This window comes from Microplitis demolitor, chromosome 8, assembly GCF_026212275.2.
Source record: "Microplitis demolitor isolate Queensland-Clemson2020A chromosome 8, iyMicDemo2.1a, whole genome shotgun sequence".
In the NCBI taxonomy this organism is placed as follows: Eukaryota; Metazoa; Arthropoda; class Insecta; order Hymenoptera; family Braconidae; genus Microplitis; species Microplitis demolitor.
Window position 1 is genome coordinate 3404478 of NC_068552.1, and position 12337 is coordinate 3416814.

The following is a 12337-nucleotide window of genomic DNA, read 5'->3' on the forward strand; positions in this document are numbered from 1 at the left end:
AAGTTTATTAATATTTAATAAACTATGTATTAATATTTAATAAATTCTTTTCTCAGTGTAGAACCTCAAAACATCGAAATCTGATGAAAACTCGATTTTAGACAATTGAGCCAAAACCAGTAACTTCACTTTTTTCAAAAATTTTCAATTTTCATGGCAAGACATTAAAAATTCAAAAAACACGTATCATTATTAAAAGTTATTAAATTATAATTAAAATAATTTTTTAGATAAATTTTAATCTAATAATATTTATTTTTAAAAAGTCTATATATTGTTTGATATATATATTAAATACATATACAAATGTATAGTAACACAAATTAAATAATAAAATTTATAACAATTGAATATTATTGATAACAATTGAATTATTGATAACAATTGAATTATTGATGACAATTGAATATATGTCATGTAAAACGTGAATAATATTCTTATCAAATACTAATACTTAAAGATAGTTGTCTACTAACTTACATTAATATAATATTATTAATTACAATAATAATATCAGACTATTAAAAAAACAGTACTTTTACTTTCACTGGTAAAAATAGTAATCAAATAAATAATTAAAATTAAAGCTTTTCTATGATTTAGTTATATAATTATAAAAAACAAAAAATAATAAAAAAATTTTATGAAATTTAATCTGTGATCCAAGCATCATAAGGCACTTGAGCAAATAATTTTTCTACAAAAGCTGTCATAACTTGAACTAATTTACGTCTTAAATCAGGTTTCATTTCTTTCAAGAGATCTTGACTGTTACTATTTATGAAGTAATTCAATGCCGTTTCTATAAAAAATAAAATATATTTCATAATTTTTTAATGTAATGATTATAAATAATTTTTAAAAATTCCATTATAGGTATTAGGGTGGCCCAAAAAAACCGACTATTTTTTTTTCCGAGTCTCTTATGAAAATTTGTTGGCTTACGATGTTCTAAGAAGCCTCTCCAAAAATCAGCTCGATAAAAAATTTTCAAGAGGTCGCTCACGAATTTGGAAATATCAAAAATGATTGAAATTCGGAGTTTTTACTTCGAAATTTTTTTTTCTCGTGGCAGCAATAGTTTATATTTTTAAAATCATGTCTATGCTGGAAATTTAAGCCCAAAATTTAAATATTCAAACGGCGCTCAAGAATTTTGAATATTAACTGATAATATGTGACTAATACTTTGAATTAGTTTTTGTATTTTTTTATAACTCAATTATTGTCATTTCACTAAAATATAACTTTTGCATGACCACAAAAATATACAGGACAGTCTTAAGCAATAAAATTTGGTAAGTTTCAAATAAGCGAAAAAACTTGAAAATTGAATTAAAAAATAAAAAAATATGTAAATAACTTATTATTTCTATTTCTCGGGTTATATTTTCATTCATTGCGATGCAAATTGATGGTGAAAAAATCGAGAAGCTTTAATATCAATATTCAAGAGTCGCTCGAAAAGTTCAAAAGACAGCACTCGGAAACATTCAAAATTCTTGAGCGAGGTTTAAAAATTTTAATTTTGGGCTTAAATTTTTAGCGTAGGCATGATTTCACAAACATAAACTATTGCTGCCACGGAAATAAAAATTGAAATTTCGATGATTTTTGATATTTTAAAAATTCGTGAGCTACCTCTTGAAAATTTTTTATCGAGCTGATTTTTGGAGAAGCTTCTTAAAACATCACAAGCCAACAAATTTTCATAAAAGACTTGAAAAAAAAAAATATTCGGTTTTTTTGGGCCACCCTAATATTAGGTATGCAGAAATCAATCTATATTTTACTTACGTAATATTGTATTGCCTCCATGAACATTTTCGACTCCCATTTTAATATTTTCAACACTGAAATCCATTTTCAATTGTAGCAGTCGCAAATATTTATGGTCTTCGACTGAGAATGGCTTAGCTCTGATAAATACTTTGGCTTTAACTCCATCTGAAAGTGCGAAAAAAATTCTATTAATATTATTACACTATGAAAAGAGCAGTGTTGAAAATGGACTCAATTTAACACAGGTGTTCAATCGGTGTAAAGGCGGAGTAATATTGGTATCAAAGCGGGATAAACTGTGTCTATTCAAAGTATTAATCTTGAAAAGCTTATAAAACACAAAAAATTTCTGTTTTCTATGAAAATTAATATAACATATTATTTATTAACAAATATAAAGTAAGAAAATAAAATATTAAACTATTTGACACAGTACTATACTTTTAAGACCGAAATATATTTTATGACTAGTAAAGAATATTTGCGCCGGTTGGAGTATTATTTTAACACCGAAAATTTTCAGACTTACACCACTTGGACTTACCCCCTCTCTTAAATTGAATCAGTAAAAATCTTACTAATTTTTCCAGTAATTACAAAATTTACTGAAAGATCAATTTACTAACTAATCAGTGAATTTAGCTTCACGGCAGTAAAGAGTGCCATCTATACTTGGAAACTTGTTCGTTAAACAGAGGTTGTTTGCAAGTTACAATCAAAGATTATTATTTATATTACTCTATTATTACGGTGAGTTTAAAATATTTTAACAAACAAAAGTTAATTTATAATTTGTATACTATAATGAAACTTATTCATTTTTCTCAATTGAATATGAGTAGAATAATTCTGAAATGTTTTTGTGTATGCAGTTGATTTACATCTTAGGTAATGCATAACCTGAAATTGTCTTATTAATTATTTCATGTTTATAAATAAATATCATTATTGTTTTCAGATAAATGTTTATAATCATGTTCAATGGAAAATTACTATAATTTAACAGACAATAACTTGATGATATTGAAATGGAAGACTTATTAAATAAATTTGACTTTCACAACCCATTTGATGGATTGAAGAATTTAAATCAACAAATTGATGTATCAAAAGAATGCAGTGAATATGTAGAGCCTGAAGAAATATCACTTGGTTACAGAATGGAGAACGTATTTGATCGAAAAACTTGTATATGTTGATTCTATTTTCATCAACGGCTTAATATATGATCATGATATGAATTTTTGTGTTTTTAATGTGCACTAATCAATAAATATTGATTTTTCTCCGCATCAAAAACTGAATCAATAGTTATGACTAATTACATCTGTTACGATCACTATTTTATTCAGTAACAATTTTAATAATTAGAATAGTGAAGCGATTTCCACTGATTGAATCAGTAACATTTTACTGATTTGCAATGATATACTTGGGACTATTTACATCAGTGAATATTCATTGATAATCAGTGAATATTCACTGATTCAGATTGAGAGAGCCGATTTTTTTTATAATTTATTATTAAAACATTAATTTTAGGGGACATTCTACACAAACATTTATATTCAATAATATGAAACAGTATATTCTGTGTCAAGGGATAAAATAAAATTATTTGAGACGAAGACTAACATTATACGGATAAAAGGGTGTTTTATCCTATTACACTCTCTTATAATTTTCGCAATTATGTACATATGGATTAAAAATTTAAGTTTTAGCGTAAACGATCAGTTGAAAGAAACGAATTAAAAGCTAATTGCAGTTTGCAATCAGCATTAGCGCAAAAGAAAAATGAAATGAAAAATTTCTTCTATTATTTTTATCTGTAAACTAATAAATTTAATTTAATGATTAAAACAATCTTTTATTCAGACACTATGAATACACTGAGGTAACCAACAAGAAAATGGCATAATTATGCGATTAATAACTGGACTGAAATATGTTTTATTAAATCTGATGACTTACTTTAGGGAAGAAAAATGTTCGTTTCTTCCCATTGACTAGAAGCATTCGGTGTCACGACTAAATATCAGTCATAATATCATACGATATAATATCATGGGCGTGTTCAGAATTATACTCTGGAGGTGAAGAATTACCTATCCAGGTGTAATTAGTACCTTTGTAATGTTAAATCGCACCTCGGGTACGACTAGAGGATATTTCTGAACGCAGAATTTGAATATTTTCTCTTCCAGAGTGTGTTCCTGAAAATGCCCCATGTGATATTTTGACGTTATACTATCTCAATGTATAGGCCGGTGATATTTTATCGTGTGATACTATAAATGTGATATTTAGTCATGTAACCATTCATGGTTTACGTATGCGCCAATAGTTGTCAATGGCATTAGTCTAAAATTAGTTTTCCTAGCAGATTCGAAAAATCTTGAAATAAACGAGTTTATATAATCTTAAATTAAGGAAGTTCGACTGACACTAGTGAGTCAAAGTAGTGTTTGAATTTTTTTGTTTGCTAAATTCTCCTAATAATTATGAAAATTCATTATTATAATTTATAATAACATAACGAATTCATAAATTAATATTTATTACTTATTTAATTAAAGAAAGTAATGAAATGACTTGGTTATTTTTGACTCATATGATTTAATAAAAAGATTTGGCAACAGCGCGTTCTAACTTCTTACACATCGATATTCAAATTAAAGCGGGAAAAATTTATTTCTAATCTTGTCTCTCTTATTAATGTATTTCCTTTTTTGTTTTTTCTCTCAGTTGCTTCCGCGGCGTTGTCAAACCCTCAATAATATGTATCTCTGTCGATGAATGAGATTAATTAATAAAGTTTAACTTGAATTATTTAAATAATTACAACGGTAACACTATATTGTTAAAATCTTATCATATTCTACAAATATTCAAGTTTATGGCATGTGATTTTTTATTTCTTAAACTTGGGAGATTAATAATGAAAATAATTGAACAAGTCATGACGGGAGCTTGTCTCTGCCATAAGAGCCTGTGTATAAAAACTTTGAAAATGTCTTTTTTAAATCTTTTTTTCTAAGAAACTAGACGGTGGATCATATTCAAATTTAAAGAATACATAGATAAAGTACTTCTTTACATGTATACTAAGTTTCAAATCTTAAAGTTGGAAAATCCTTTTTACATTAGATCCGGTCGAACCTCCTTAAATCTTACTTTGAGTAAATCATTTTTTGTATAAGCTAAGAGTTTTAATCTCTGTTTTGCCAGTTTAAACAAGCTAATATTAGACAGAAATAAATACATGCTTTTTCTTTCTCTAATTTTAAATTTAATTAATAAAAACTGGTTGAAATAAAACTTACCATATTCACCCCAATAATCACCAGCACCGCTAGCCTGAACAACAATAAGTTTCCCACTTGATCGGTATTTGGCAGCAGCTCTAATTCTTGGTATATGAAGCGCTAATTGCAATTGCACTTCATCATCAGTTATTCGTGTTCTTAAACCAGTTATTCTTAATGCTGAAACCCCCCTTGCTGCAACATCACGAAATTGTGCTTTGTAACCGTCTGGACCACCACCTAAAGATATTTGAACTTCATCTAATACTATTGGCTCAACTTCTGGATATCCTAACTGCGGTAGGCCTAAAAAAATAAATAAATGCTTTATTGAATTCAGAATCCACATTAATCAACACTTCTTATTAATTCATAATTACATAACTATTATAATAAATTTTATTAGTGTGTCCGTGTAAAAAAAAAAGTTAATGATAAATTTCTTACACAGAAAAAAAAGAATATCTTAGCGCTAAAAATTTTCTCTAGACTGAACGGAAAAAAATGATGCTCAACACTTTAATAGTTTATAGTTTATTTTCGACTTAGAATTAGTATATTCGATACTAATATCAAACCAGCATCATTATATATATATATATTACAAAATGGCTGTTATTTATATTAAAATTTGATACACATAGAAGAGCAAAATTTGTAATTTCGTATATTAGAAGTAATATAAAAAACAATCGATAAATTGCTATCTACAGTTAATACTATTCAAATGAACAGAAAAATTTTAAAAATGAGGAACCGAAAAATTAGTAAATGTACATATTAATATATAAAGATCTAGTATACAAATTTTTCATTTTATTATTCACCACTTATTCGATATATGTATATAATAAATTAATTTATAATAACGAATAAATAACATTTTATATCAATTATTAGTCAATGGGATAGAATTTATAAAATAAAAGTTAAAAATTTTTGGTATTTTTACGAGCAAAAAGTCAGTATCTAGTATACTAATTTTTCATTTTATTATTTACCACTTATTCGATTTATGTATATTTTAAATTAATTTATAATGATGAATAAATGATATTTTAAGCTGATAATTGATTAGTGATATCGAATCTATAAAATAAAAGTTTGTAACTTTTGCAATTTCCGGCCGGAAAAATCAGTATCTAAGATTCTAATTGTTAATTTGACCAATCATACTTTTTAATAGATTACGCCATAAATTAATAAGCTTTCACTAATAACCGGGTTCAAAAAATTTTATCTGATTGTAGTCTAACTGGGCTGTATTTAGACTACTTGGTCTGTTATTGAACTTCTATCAAAATTTCGATCTTTTTTTGGTCTACCCGGACTGAAATATTTGATCTGATTTTAGTCTAATTGGACTATTTGATCTATTTTTGATCTTTTACAAAATTTTAAGCTGTTTTCGACCTGTTCTTTTAAAAAACAATTGCGTTATGGGGGTAGACCAAATTAAATTAATTCTTGAACTTTAAAGAATTTTAGTTCTGAAAATTTGCAAGGACAAAAGTAAATTAAATCATGGACTTATAAAATTTTATTTATGGGCAATATTTATAAAAAAAAAATTAAGTTGCAGAATTGATTATGTTTTGTTTACTATTTATTTAGTGTCTTTTGTTTAAAAATGTCGGAAGTTAATGAAAGTTTGACAGCTTAATTTTTAGTTGTCTTGACTGAATGTTTATAGCATTGAATAAAAGTGATAAAATAACTATTAAAATGTCAAAAAAATTTTTCTTATTTGCCGGATAAAATCCAAAATATTTTGGCATTAGAAAACATTAAAATTTTTGTGACATCTTATTACGGAAGCGCATTAGCGTTTCAAATATCAAGAAAATTAAAATAACTGTATAATCTATATTATTATTATTATTATTTATATTTTTGAAAAGTCCTGTTTTAGATCTAAAAGTGTTTAAAAACAGACTAAAAATTATAGTAAATAAAGTCTGTTTTTGGCCTTAAAAACAATTGAACACAGACCAATAATTATAATAAAGTTCGTTTTTAGTCTAAACCCGATTTAAAACAGACTGCATATCATATGAAAATAAGCCTGATATAGGCCTGGATAAGGAATAGTAGGGGCAAAAACAGATTAAATTCCTATATAAAATAAATACGATTCATAAATTTGAATTAAAGAAAAAATATTTGAATTTATCATTTATTTTAAAACAGATCTAATTTTTTAATCCGGGAAGTCGCGTATTACACCTAAAAGTAATAATATTTACTTATTGTTTGAAATAATTGATAGCAGTTTTTAGGAATCTACAGAAATTAGTAAACTACTTTGCATTAAGCACATAATAGTACTAATTTTTGATAACAGATTCCGCTTTTTACTATTACTTATTAATTTTTAATATTCTGTTTTTTCCATGTAAACAATAATTTCTTGGCACAATAAATTTTTTTTTCACCCCGAAATATATTTTCTTGCCTACAAAAAATTTTTCCGTACCCTAACAAAATTTTTGTTTTCAATTCATAATGCAAAAAATTTCTGGGGTCGAGTAAAAATTTTTCACGTCAAGAAATTCTTTTTTTCTGTGTAAGGATTCTTACACGTGAAAATTAAACTCTCACAAAAATTATTATCTTCAATATGAATTTTTGTCCAACATTTTATAAGAGTAATTTTTAAACTTTAAAAATCGATTAATCGAGATTTTTAATAATTTCTTCGCTGTATTACAATTACTCTTACAAAATGATCATTGAAATTTAATATCAAGTTCATAATCGTCTAATGGGCTGCATGTTTACATGTATGTAAGAATACCTATGAAATCCATAATTATCATGAATTTGTATTTCTTCAAAGGATTATAATTTCAGATAATTATTTATTTGAAATACCTCAACATAGATTTCTTGATATTTATTTCTTCTTTATTTGACGGTTACTTATTTTACTAGTAACGCTGCTTTGAAGCTATCATAAACGGAATGTGGGACACCGAGTTGACGATTTAAACCGTTATAACCTGGTTGTTCATTTCACCATACATCAACATATTTACATTTTTTAAATAATTATATATACTATGTAAGAATTATCGTAATAAAAAAATAAAAGTAAAAATACATGTTTCCTATTTTACTCTTTTTCATCAGAATTAAAAATTTCAAAACTTTTTTTTGTCAAAACTTCAACCCAACTTATTTATTTTGAAACAATAACTCAAATTATAATTAAAATTTTTTTTTTTTTCAACTTTTATTTATAATTATAATTAAAAAATTTATATTTCAAAAATTTGATGAAAACTATAAATAAATAAATATTACCGGCATTTAAAAAAAAAACAATTCACTTCATATAATTATTTATTGTATTATTTTCATTTTTTATAAATTACAATTAAAAAAAAAGATTTGGATCGTGGTTTTTTCAGGGGGTGCTATTTAAGAATTCAAAAGTAAAAAAAAAAAATAGATGAATCGGTTGTATATTTTTTGAGTTATTGTGTTTATTAACATTCGTACATATTGACGGACATCACAAATTTTTTTCACATTTTTGTATTTTTCAATCATTATTTTTAAAGAATAAACTTAAAATTATGTTCCCATCATTCTTAATAAATTATCTTTCAAATGATACAAATTTTGTTCCAACTAAGCACACGGAAAAAACAGAATATTAAAAATTAATAAGTAATAGTAAAAAGTGGAATCTGTTATCAAAAATTAGTACTATTATGTGCTAAATGTAAAGTAGTTTACTAATTTTTCTAGATTCCTAAAAACTCCTATCAATTAATTTATAAAGTAACTAAATATTATTACTTTTAGGTATAATATATGTGACTCATTAGTGAAAGTTTATTAATTTATGGTATAATCTATAAAAAAGTAATGACTGGTCAAATTAACAATTGCTATCTTAGATACTGATTTTTCCGGCCGGAAATCGCAAAAGTTACAAACTTTTATTTTATAAATTCGATGTCACTGATTAATTATTAGCTTAAAATATCATTTATTCATCATTATAAATTAATTTACAATATACATAAATCGAATAAGTGGTAAATAATAAAATGAAAAATTAGTATACTAGATACTGATTTTGTTGCTCATAAAAATACCGAAAATTTTTAACTCTTATTTTATAAATTCTATCCCATTGACTGATAATTAATATAAAATGTTATTTATTCGTTATTATAAATTAATTTATTATATACATATATCGAATAAGTGGTAAATAATAAAATGAAAAATTCGTATACTAGATCTTTATATATTAATATGTACGTTTACTAATTTTTCGGTCCCTCATTTATAAAATTTTTCTGTTTATTTGAATAGTAACAACTGTAGATATCAATTTATCGATTCTTTTTCATATTAATTTTAATATACGAAGTTAAAAATTTTGCTCTTCAGTGTATCAAATTTTAATATAAATAATAGCCATTTTGTAAAATATATAATGATGCTGGTTTGATATTAGTATTGAATATACTAATTTTAAGTCGAAAATAAACTACAAATTATTAAAATTTTGAGCATCATTTTTTCCGTACATATTTAAACGCATGAAGATATGTTTTTTACGTGAGTGAATCAATTGGGACCGAGTAAGCGTTAGTAAAATACATAAATTTTTAAAAATAATATTTTCTTACCATATCGGAAGCGCTCGCTCAATACATTAGCCGATCTTGCAAGACATGCTTCTAATTGGGGATCACTTCTTGAACAAGGTTCCAAAAATTCTAATCCGCGATACTTTCCGTCAACTTTTATTCCGGATAAAAAAAAAATTAAGATGACATTACACAAAATTTTTTTTATTATCTTCATAATTTAACTTATTAAAAAAAAAAAAAATAATATTTCAAAAAAATATATATATTTAAAGAGCTAAGCATAAATAAATTTACGTTGAAGAGATAAAACTCGTTCGTCTTAAATGACCAGCCAGTGGTTGATGCGATGAGACTTATAGCACCTTGACATTGCCCCCCGCTATGGTATTAAGTTCTATACCATAAAAGAGAAAGAGTGGGGTTTACAATCGTCAATTCCTCTTAACTTTCTTCTTCCGACCATATAATAACCAAGCACAGTAATTGAAACAGAAACATCGCTGGTATTTTATTTATTTATTTATTTTTTTCTCTTTCTATATATTTATCTTTCTCTCTCAGCTATTTATTTAAACTTTCGCAGAGGTTCAATAACCGTAAAGTTGTCCTGTTTATTTAAATACTTTCTTCATTCTTTAATATAAAAGTAAAAGTTAATATATATATTATATACAACCAATTTGATATTATTATACTTATTTTTAAGGATAATTTTACAATTAAATATTTTTCAAATGAAATGTATAAACTTTGTACAGAGAAATCGAACAATGCTTTATCGAAAATACACAATAAAAAAAGGCCATTCGACAGCCGAAATGGAAGTAGATTTTTCATTATTTATTTAATTATTCGAATCCGTAAGATAGACGGTGGCGTTTAAAAGTTCATCTAAAGCTTATAAGATCAATTATATTTATACTTGTCAATTTTGAAAAAATACTTTATATATACTTTAATGTTGAGATTTTAAAAATGTTACACGGCAGTAATCGGAATTAGAACAGTTACATGAATTTATTAAAAAGTGGAAGAACGAATGCAACAGCTAAATTTCAATAGATAAATAGATCATTTCCGTTGAATATAAAAAAATAGCACTGAAATATGAAGCTCATTAGATAAACAACATAAAAATATTGACAAGATTCAACTATTATGTATTACTAGAAAGGTATTAAATGAGAAAGTAAAAAAAAATGTTTTTTTTTTATTTTTTTGAAATTTTCGAAATTCATCAAAGTATTAGAAAAAATTATCAAAAGAGTAAGCAAAATAGTTTTGATTAAAGCAAATCGAATGAACATAAAGATTCAATCACCAAAAATAGATTGTCTCTTTAGGATCAAAAGTTATTTAACGATAAATCAAGAAAAGTTGAATTTTTTGAAAAATCAAAAAATCTTTAGACGACTGTAACTTTTAAACTTTTTGGCCGATTTAGCTCATCTTTGAACTGAACCGAGCTCTTTAGCTAAAGAATGTGTGAAAAAAATTTCATCGAGATCGGTATAGAATTGTAGGCGTTACCGTGGGAGAACCACTCGTTGCATCTTATATATATATATATATATATATATATATACATAAACTTTTTCACCAATAGAATTTTTGGAACCTACTTGACTAAAAGAGATAGAGAATGTTAAAATTTTTGTAAAGTTGCGTCATAAGAGCAAATACAACAGTTAGATTTTTATAAAATCTACTAAAAACATGGATATTGATAACGATTAATTAAATTTTTTTTTTTTTTTGCAATAACAAATTTTAATAAACTTACAAGGAGAAAAAAGTATAGTAAAAACTACAATATTATAGTAAAATTTACTAACAGACATGAAAAAATATATTCTGTATTGGAATTATTACTAAACGTCTAGTAAAATTGTATTATTATTGTTATAGTAGATTGAAGTATTATTTTTGAAATGAAATTTCCAACGCTACATCGTAAAAATTACGATTTTGAAAGTCTACTCCACCACTACAATAATCAATAGGACAAATTACGATATTATTATCGTAAATTTTACTAGAATTTTCTTTCCGTGTAGTTAGTAATAATTACATACTAAGATATTTAAAATTATTATGCGTAATGTATTTTTTGGTAACACGATTGTATTTTTTACTATTTGTATAGTAAATTTTACTATAAGTACTATTAATAAATACAAATTTAAGAAAGTCAATTTTCTAATACAATATAGGATTTGTTACTATACGAAATATTAAAAATTACTATACGCAGTGTATGTTTTGCTAACACGATTATATTTTTTTACTATCTGTATAGTAAATTCTACTATGCATAGATAAAATTAAAAGTTAGTGGGGAAAGCATATACAAATATGTATTACAAGTTCTAAAACTTTTGTCGAAAGGAGACATCGGGTCGTCAGACATAGGAAAGGACTCACGCGCGGGAGGTCAGGGTTCGAATCTCGGTTGAGACAAGTGATTTTTTAAAAAACAAAAATCGACACCAACACTAATACAGATGACTTAAATAATAATAATAATCAAAATGATAGCAATAATAATAAAAAGTTAAAAGCTAATAAAAATTTTATTTTATTTTTTTCCATTCTAATATAGTCAAATTACTAAATATAACTGAAAATGAA

At 25.2% G+C, this 12337-nt stretch overlaps 1 protein-coding gene across 1 annotated transcript; it reads right to left on the minus strand.

The window, feature by feature from the left end:
* Positions 1–436: 436 nt before the first annotated feature.
* Positions 437–10042, minus strand: LOC103573746 (protein takeout). The gene is made up of 4 exons (XM_014442355.2): positions 9743–10042; positions 5109–5396; positions 1798–1947; positions 437–802 (listed from the first exon to the last, which is right to left on the minus strand). The coding sequence occupies exons 1-4, from the start codon at positions 9918–9920 to the stop codon at positions 651–653; spliced, it is 768 nt and encodes a 255-aa protein (XP_014297841.1). The 5' UTR covers positions 9921–10042; the 3' UTR covers positions 437–650.
* Between the last annotated feature and the right edge of the window lie 2295 nt (positions 10043–12337).